At 48.7% G+C, this 9,340-nt stretch overlaps 1 protein-coding gene across 1 annotated transcript in view; it reads left to right on the top strand.

Annotated features, from left to right (window-relative positions):
- Window positions 1-9,100, top strand: part of LOC139336400 (S-arrestin-like) — a 15,405-nt gene extending 6,305 nt beyond the window's left edge. The window contains exons 11-16 of the mRNA XM_070970510.1: window positions 403-540; window positions 653-730; window positions 1,344-1,358; window positions 1,441-1,493; window positions 4,435-4,444; window positions 8,234-9,100. Of these exons, the coding sequence (XP_070826611.1) occupies window positions 403-540; window positions 653-730; window positions 1,344-1,358; window positions 1,441-1,493; window positions 4,435-4,444; window positions 8,234-8,327 (388 nt within the window). The 3' untranslated portion in view covers window positions 8,328-9,100. The remainder of the gene's footprint in view (window positions 1-402; window positions 541-652; window positions 731-1,343; window positions 1,359-1,440; window positions 1,494-4,434; window positions 4,445-8,233) is intronic.
- Window positions 9,101-9,340: the final 240 nt, after the last annotated feature.

The raw sequence follows: 9,340 nt of genomic DNA, 5'->3' as shown, positions 1-9,340 counted from the left end.
GTGTGTGTGTCTGTCTGCGTGTGAGTGTGTCTGCGTGTGTGTGTGTGTGTGTGTGTGTGTGTCTGCGTGTGAGTGTGTCTGCGTGTGAGTGTGTCTGCGTGTGTGTGTGTCTGCGTGTGAGTGTGTCTGCGTGTGTGTGTGTGTGTGTGTGTGTGTCTGCGTGTGAGTGTGTCTGCGTGTGTGTGTGTGTGTGTGTCTGCGTGTGAGTGTGTCTGCGTGTGTGTGTGTGTCTGCGTGTGTCTGTGTGTGTGTCTGCGTGTGTGTGTGTCTGCGTGTGTGTGTGTCTGTCTGCGTGTGAGTGTGTCTGCGTGTGTGTGTGTGTGTGTCTGCGTGTGAGTGTGTCTGCGTGTGTGTGTGTGTGTGTGTGTGTCTGCGTGTGTGTGTGTGTGTGTGTGTTTGCAGTGACTCTGTCCCCTCTGGGACGTCTCTGAAGAAGGACTACACTCTGTATCCTCTGCTGGCTCATAACAAGGACAGGAGGGGACTTGCTCTTGATGGACGACTCAAACATGAAGACACCAACCTGGCTTCATCTAGCATGTGAGACACACTGAGAGACATGGAGACACACATTGAGAGACACCGAGACACACTCATGATGACTGTATAATTGGGACAGACAGATAACTTCTGTCTCTGGTTTCTGTTTCAGAGTAAAGCAGGAGGTGCTGAAGGAGGTCCAGGGGATGCTGGTCTTCTATAAGGTTGTGGTGAAGATGATGGCTTCTGGGTGAGTGTGAACTGCTTTGCATGCTGGGAGGTCAGCTGACAGACGTCCTGCGTCCTGACATTGATGATAGTTCCGACAGATTTTGGCCAACCTCACCTCTGCCAGCATTTGCAATAATCCCTTATCCTGCAATAATTACAATTCTAACAATAATCGTAACACATGCTGGATATGCATCGAGAGGACACAGCAGAAGACATGTGAGCCACAGATAAACTCGTTGTGGATCTTGTGGTCATCTTCGTTGCCAAATAATTCTTAAATTACTGAAAAAAGTAAACAACTAATGTTACTCCAGCTGTTTTTTAATGTGTAGCATCTAGCTAGTGTCAGTGCCACACTGTATTGTGTAATATTTGTGCTGGTGTACTGTCCAGTGTTTGCATACTGAAATATTCACGGGAAATGGGATTCACCTCACGCACTATTTAGTTCATATTGCAGTTTTTACTCAATAGTGTGTGAATATGGAATTTCAGATGGGCCTACTGACGTCACAAAATTTTATCTTAATCGTAATATTTGTATTATTGAAAATATCAGATGTATGAAAGAGTAAAAACAAATTGTTCCTGAACTCATCATGTGTCTCTCTGTCTGTTCACACGGACAGGACCATCGGATCCAGGTAACAACCATCAAACACCTTCTGTGTGTCTGTATGTTGACGTGGACGTACATCACATCTGACTAACGTGTCTGTGTTACAGCGAAGTGTCTCTGGAGCTTCCTTTCAAGCTGATGCATCCTAAATCTGAACCAGGTACAGACCACCCCTCCTCATCCTCCACTCCACACACCTTTAAGTTCATTCTGACCTATGAGAAGTCAAGCTTTCAAACAACAAACTCAAGGTGTTCAGTTAGATTTCTCTCTCAGTGTTTGTTTTCCTTCTGTTGCTTATTCATTTCAAAGACATGCTGAAGAATCACGAACAAACAATCAAATTCAGCTGTTAACTTGTTGTTTGACTTTAAGAGAAGACAGAGTGAGCTCGCCTTCAGAGGATTTCTTTCTTCGGGGTAAACGAAGAAGGAAACATGCTCATGCTCTTGTACGTCTTTGCCAGCGCAGACTTCAAACACCATTACTAGGAATATTTCTCTCTTCTCTTCCACGATTGCCCCCAACTGCTCCAGCTCACCAGCAACACCTCCCCCACCCCAACAGGGGCCCTGACCCCTCTACAACTGCCCCCCTCAGAGACCCCCTCCTCCCCTACCACAGTGACGACTGAAGATGACTTGACTGACTGACTCTGTCTCTCCACCTGCCCTGAAACACTGCTGTGATTAGCCATCTGCAGTATTCACAGACATCTTTAACACTTCACTGAAGACATGCCACATTCCAGTCTGCTTCAAGACCTCTACCAGTATCCCCTTCCCAAACAAAACATGGACCAGAGGGCTTGCATACAGACCTATTGTCCTGACCTCTGTGATAATGAAGTCATTTGGGAGCTTTGTTCTGTCCAACTGCAAAACGATCTAAGACCCTCTCGTGGACCACCTGCATTTCACAGAGCCAACAGGTCTGTAGGCGATGCTGTCAACATGACCTTCCACTTGATCTTCCTGCACTTGGACTCCTCGGGAACCTATGCCAGGATCCTGTTTATGGATGTTAGCTCCACCGTCAACACCATCATCTCAGCTCTGCTGCAGAACTTGCTCTCACAGCTGAGTGTGACTAACTCCACATGCAGATGGATTTCTGGCATCCTGTCTGACAGGAAGCAGCACGTGAAGCTGGGGATGCATGCCACAGACTCCCAGACCAACAGCACAGGATCCATGATCTGTGCTCTTCTCTCAGTACACCAAGAGCTGCACCTCCAGTCATCAGTGTGTCAAGCTCCTGAAGTTCACAGACGACACCACCCTTATTGCACTCTTCTCTGGAGGATGATTAGTCCGTCTACAGGAGTGAAATAGACCATCTAATGGGGCGATGCAGGCAGAACAACTTGGAGCTCAATGCTCTAAAGACAGTAGAGATGGTTGTGGACTTCAGAAAGAGCCCAGACCCACTTGCCCCCATCACCTTGTGACTCCCCAGTCGATACTGCGTAGTCCCTCTGCTCCCTGGGCACCATCACCACCAAGGACTTCAAGTGGGAACTGAACATCATCACCAAAAAAGGCCAGCCGAGGGTCTACTTCCTGCTGCAACCTGCCAGGCTATGATGGTTCACTTCTACATTGCCATCATCTGTTACCATCGTGCACACCAGTCCACTCTCATTCCCAGAGTGTCAAATACCAGCTTTGCTTTGTCACGCCGCTCAGTATGCTAAAGGGAGCCACACTGGGCTTTTAATTAAGTCTACTGTAAACTCATCTGTGGCAATATTAAATGCTCACAGCAACTTCCCCGACCGTCCATCACGTTCCCATCCCAGCGACGCACAAAAGCTTCCAGCAGAGAGCTTTTCAAACTCCTGCTTAATGTTGTGAAATGGTCGCAGTTTGGTTACAGTCAGACACCAAAAGCACTTTTGGAAAAGAATGTTCAATTAAGGGACAAGAACCTCCATCTAGGGTTAGGGTGGTGGTAGGTGGGTGAAAGTCCATCCACCCTACTTTCCTCCATTTGAGGACTTTCTTGCTCTTTGTGATGGTCACCTTGCTCTGACCATGACGAATGGGTTTACTTTGGAGTTAGCTAACCCTAACCCAAGTGTGTGTACAACCTGTGGATGAACTGTGGTCTGTGTGTGTGTGTGTGTGTGTGTGTGTGTGTGTGTGTGCGCGTGTGTGTGTACGTGCATGTGCATGCTAAGCAGCTTGTTGTGTATCACTGACAGCAGTCAGCTGTTTATCATCTCAACGAACTGCGTCACATCCCAAAGACTTACATGCAGATTACTGTAGATCAATACAGATTACACACACGCAAACACACACACACACACACACACACACACACACACACACACACACACACACACACGCACACACACGTCTGTACCTGTCTGTCAGTCAGGACCCTCAGTAAAACACTGGACCTGAACTGGACGAAGACGTAACGAGCTGCAGGTCATCTGATGAGCTGTGAATCAGATCTGATCTCATTTTTTCAAGGTTGTGGTTTTAACAGAAGATCTGTTAACATGTATGACTCTAAACAGCAGACATGTTTTCAGGTCAATAGTAAGACCAGAGATGGAGTAAAAACAGCCTCAATGTGAGTGATTTTAGGTTGTTCTTCAAACTGCACTGTGAGGAAATTATTATTAGAAAAATGTTTAATCTGCAGCCTCACTATTAAAAGAAGTTTCCCATCACAAACGTCTTCAAATACATTTCACACAAGAACAAACTCATCATTTTATCTGTTGTCCTTTGAAGACAAACACACTTGGTCTTTTTAGTTTGGAGCCTCAACATCCTGAAAGATGGGATTTTTTTCCAGTGGATCGAGACAATAATCTGTCAGGACTTCCTGGGCAAACCTTCCCCTAAATGTCCAGAATGTCTCCTCACCAAAGTTGTAAAAGACAGAATCATCCTTTATTTTACAGCCACAGTTGGTGGCTGGAGAACTTGTTCAGACTTTGCGTTTCTCATGAAATACATTCCCGTCTGAAACATCAGGAAGTTTGACAGATTTAGAACCCAAAGTCTCACAAAGTCTCTCTTCTCTGGTTTCCTTTCTTCTTTCCTTCCATCACGTCTCCTGTCTGAACTTTGGGACTTCAGCTAAGGAGGGGTAAGACCACTTATTGTATTACATATACGTTAGAACAGTGTTTGACTTTAAGCTGTCAGATCTGGACCTGCAGAGTCCTCAAACAGGTCTTTGGTTTCAGCCAGTGACACCCCAAAGCTGTGACTTTCATCACAGATACAGACAGATCAATAAAACAGATCAAATTCACTGATTATTTCCTTAAGTCCGTCAAGACAAATTAAAAATGTCTGTGTTTAAGAATATTTTATTCATATTTTCAATATATATAATTTAGACCATTAACAGTGTGAACTTTGTTTTATGAGCTGAAGTTAGTCAACATCTGCACATTTTCATTTATTTCTGTCACTGATTTGGTTTCAGCAGAAAAACGCATCTACAGACAAACGTTCAGATCAGGATGAAGTCTCCAATAACTAATGAATATTCAGTATGTGTTCAAAATGAAAGCACATATCAGTAAAAAGTGATCCATAGTGATCCACACGTTGAGCCTGTTGGATCGAATGAACGTGTTGTTCTGACCTGAGATCAGTTCTTCGTTCCTCTGCTCAGCCTTCAGCACATCAACTGATCCTGCAGGTATCAGCTGCCGTCACCCGAGCAAACCTGTTGTTACCTGTTCATAGACACAAAGCAGATCTCAGGTCAGATCAGGGCTGTTAAAGACCAAGTTTCATCCTGTTAGGCGAGCAAAGGTCACCTGTCCTCAAAAGACGTCCAACAGACATCAGTTTAGTTCAGAATGAAGAATTCAGACATGATATTCATCAGCCGACAGTTTGTCCACACAATGCCAACTCACCTGTCTGCCTCTGTCCTCACCTGTCTGCCTGTCCTCACCTGTCTGCCTGTCCTTACCTGTCTGCCTGTCCTTACCTGTCTGCCCGTCCTCACCTGTCTGCCTGTCCTTACCTGTCTGCCCGTCCTCAACTGTCTGCCTCTGTCCTCACCTGTCTGCCTGTCCTTACCTGTCTGCCCGTCCTCACCTGTCTGCCCGTCCTCACCTGTCTGCCTCTGTCCTCACCTGTCTGCCTGTCCTTACCTGTCTGCCTCTGTCCTCACCTGTCTGCCTGTCCTTACCTGTCTGCCTGTCCTCACCTGTCTGCCCGTCCTCACCTGTCTGCCTCTGTCCTTACCTGTCTGCCTGTCCTTACCTGTCTGCCTCTGTCCTTACCTGTCTGCCTGTCCTTACCTGTCTGCCTGTCCTCACCTGTCTGCCTGTCCTTACCTGTCTGCCCGTCCTCAACTGTCTGCCCGTCCTCACCTGTCTGCCTCTGTCCTCACCTGTCTGCCTGTCCTTACCTGTCTGCCTGTCCTTACCTGTCTGCCCGTCCTTACCTGTCTGCCCGTCCTCACCTGTCTGCCTCTGTCCTCACCTGTCTGCCTCTGTCCTCACCTGTCTGCCTGTCCTTACCTGTCTGCCCGTCCTCACCTGTCTGCCCGTCCTCACCTGTCTGCCTCTGTCCTCACCTGTCTGCCTGTCCTTACCTGTCTGCCCGTCCTCACCTGTCTGCCTCTGTCCTGACCTGTCTGCCTGTCCTTACCTGTCTGCCCGTCCTCACCTGTCTGCCCGTCCTCACCTGTCTGCCTCTGTCCTCACCTGTCTGCCTGTCCTTACCTGTCTGCCTGTCCTCACCTGTCTGCCTGTCCTCACCTGTCTGCCTCTGTCCTTACCTGTCTGCCTGTCCTTACCTGTCTGCCTCTGTCCTTACCTGTCTGCCTGTCCTTACCTGTCTGCCCGTCCTCACCTGTCTGCCTCTGTCCTTACCTGTCTGCCTCTGTCCTCACCTGTCTGCCTCTGTCCTTACCTGTCTGCCTGTCCTCACCTGTCTGCCTCTGTCCTCACCTGTCTGCCTGTCCTTACCTGTCTGCCTCTGTCCTCACCTGTCTGCCTCTGTCCTCACCTGTCTGCCTGTCCTTACCTGTCTGCCTCTGTCCTCACCTGTCTGCCTGTTCTCACCTGTCTGCCTCTGTCCTCACCTGTCTGCCTGTCCTTACCTGTCTGCCTCTGTCCTCACCTGTCTGCTTGTCCTCACCTGTCTGCCTCTGTCCTCACCTGTCTGCCTCTGTCCTCACCTGTCTGCCTGTCCTTACCTGTCTGCCTCTGTCCTCACCTGTCTGCCTCTGTCCTCACCTGTCTGCCTCTGTCCTCACCTGTCTGCCTGTCCTTACCTGTCTGCCTCTGTCCTCACCTGTCTGCCTCTGTCCTTACCTGTCTGCCTCTGTCCTCACCTGTCTGCCTCTGTCCTCACCTGTCTGCCTCTGTCCTCACCTGTCTGCCTGTCCTTACCTGTCTGCCTCTGTCCTCACCTGTCTGCCTCTGTCCTCACCTGTCTGCCTGTCTGCCTCTGTCCTCACCTGTCTGCCTGTCCTTACCTGTCTGCCTCTGTCCTCACCTGTCTGCCTGTCCTCACCTGTCTGCCTCTGTCCTTACCTGTCTGCCTCTGTCCTCACCTGTCTGCCTGTCCTCACCTGTCTGCCTCTGTCCTCACCTGTCTGCCTGTCCTCACCTGTCTGCCTGTCCTCACCTGTCTGCCTCTGTCCTTACCTGTCTGCCTGTCCTCACCTGTCTGCCTCTGTCCTCACCTGTCTGCCTGTCCTCACCTGTCTGCCTCTGTCCTTACCTGTCTGCCTGTCCTCACCTGTCTGCCTGTCCTCACCTGTCTGCCTCTGTCCTTACCTGTCTGCCTGTCCTCACCTGTCTGCCTCCGTCCTCACCTGTCTGCCTCTGTCCTCACCTGTCTGCCTCTGTCCTCACCTGTCTGCCTGTCCTCACCTGTCTGCCTCTGTCCTCACCTGTCTGCCTGTCCTCACCTGTCTGCCTCTGTCCTCACCTGTCTGCCTCTGTCCTCACCTGTCTGCCTGTCCTTACCTGTCTGCCTCTGTCCTCACCTGTCTGCCTGTTCTCACCTGTCTGCCTCTGTCCTCACCTGTCTGCCTGTTCTCACCTGTCTGCCTCTGTCCTCACCTGTCTGCCTGTCCTTACCTGTCTGCCTCTGTCCTCACCTGTCTGCCTCTGTCCTCACCTGTCTGCCTGTCCTTACCTGTCTGCCTCTGTCCTCACCTGTCTGCCTGTCCTTACCTGTCTGCCTCTGTCCTCACCTGTCTGCCTGTCCTCACCTGTCTGCCTCTGTCCTCACCTGTCTGCCTCTGTCCTCACCTGTCTGCCTGTCCTTACCTGTCTGCCTCTGTCCTCACCTGTCTGCCTCTGTCCTCACCTGTCTGCCTGTCCTCACCTGTCTGCCTCTGTCCTCACCTGTCTGCCTCTGTCCTCACCTGTCTGCCTCTGTCCTCACCTGTCTGCCTGTCCTCACCTGTCTGCCTCTGTCCTTACCTGTCTGTCTGTCCTCACCTGTCTGCCTGTCCTCACCTGTCTGCCTCTGTCCTTACCTGTCTGTCTGTCCTCATGTGTCTGTCCTTGTCCTTATCTCATAATGCAGTAAGATAAAGTTAGAATATAGGAATGGAGATTAAATTGCTTCGTTAACAGAAAAGCGAAGATGTTGGCAGTGTTTTTCCGCCCTGATTCGTGTTTGCAGGTATTCCTTTCAGCTTCAACAACCTCCACCAACAAGTCAAGGTGAAACTGAGGGCAAAAAAAGTCCTCAAAGCTGCTGCACATAAAGATTAAGAGCTCTCATTAATATGTGATGACAAGCAGATCAGCGTATTGGTCAACTTAGTCTGAGCAATGTTCAGAGGGGCGAGGCAGAAAATGAGGTGCACCTAACATGGCTGCTAGAGGAAAAGGTGTGGGCAGGGTCAACACCTCACTAATCTGCCCCTCCTCTCTGTGTCTGGCAGCGAATCGGATGACATGGTGTTTGAAGAGTTTAAACGAGCATACCTGAAGGGAGTGGTCTACGGCGATGACGACGAGTCCCCCACAGAGGCATAAACTGCAAAGATGGCCGCCACAGAGCAGCTGCAGCTGTCCCAGCCGTCTGTCATTGTCCAGAGCTGAAGAGAAACACAGTTTGACGTGTAGACATGCCATGATTCCTAATGATTTTAGTAACTCTATGATGTTTCCAGTAGCGCCCCCCTCAGGACAAGCTGCACATGTTCAGCGTCACTGTTCAGACTGTAAGAACAGACAAGTGTCAGCAAGTCTGTTGTCACACTGTATCTGTATCTGTATCTGCAGCCTGTAGGGGGTGCTGGTGCTGCATCACATGATGAAACACCTGTCACACACACTGCACCTGTCAGACAGACACAAAGGTAGATGTGTTCAAAATGCAAATGTGTAGTTCCATTATTGTGAAAAATGCTTGTTAGTCTGATGAGATTATTTTTATAATCTGACTGTCGGTCTCATTTGATTGATATGAGATTGTAAAAGCTGAACTCTGCTTATCTGCTGATGGATCATCACAGGATATTATCAAGATATAAGTAATATATAACTAATAAATTCGCTTTGTCAACATAATGAAATATGTTTCTGTGTCCTAAAATAAAAAAAAAATGTAATAATGTTAGTAATAATCTGTTAGTGTGTACTGAAATGGCATACATACGGCATCAGTGTGTTTATTGCTCAGTAACTCTGAATGCAATAGTTCCAGCTTCCAGTTTGATAAAATAAAAGAACAAACGTGACATTAAATAAGTTTTTGCTCTTGGTTCTGTTTTCAAAAGAGATTAAATTAAACATAATTAAACATACGTGCAGCACTTAAACACAATGTGAATCTGTCACTGATGTACAAATGGGATGTGGGACCATCAGGGGTGGGGCTTGCAGACAGGCAAGCCAGGCAGTTGCTTGGAGCCCCAGACACTAGGGGGCCCCGGCCACTTATTTACAACAACGATAAGTGATGGGCCTGGACTTTCAGGGACCTCTGTTGGTCCCTGGACCTCACTTTGAGAACCACTAATCTATTTTTTCAGTATTCATCTCAA

This window comes from Chaetodon trifascialis, chromosome 9 (genome assembly GCF_039877785.1).
Source record: "Chaetodon trifascialis isolate fChaTrf1 chromosome 9, fChaTrf1.hap1, whole genome shotgun sequence".
NCBI lineage: Eukaryota > Metazoa > Chordata > Actinopteri > Chaetodontiformes > Chaetodontidae > Chaetodon > Chaetodon trifascialis.
This window is presented reverse-complemented; position numbering and strand designations above follow the sequence as displayed.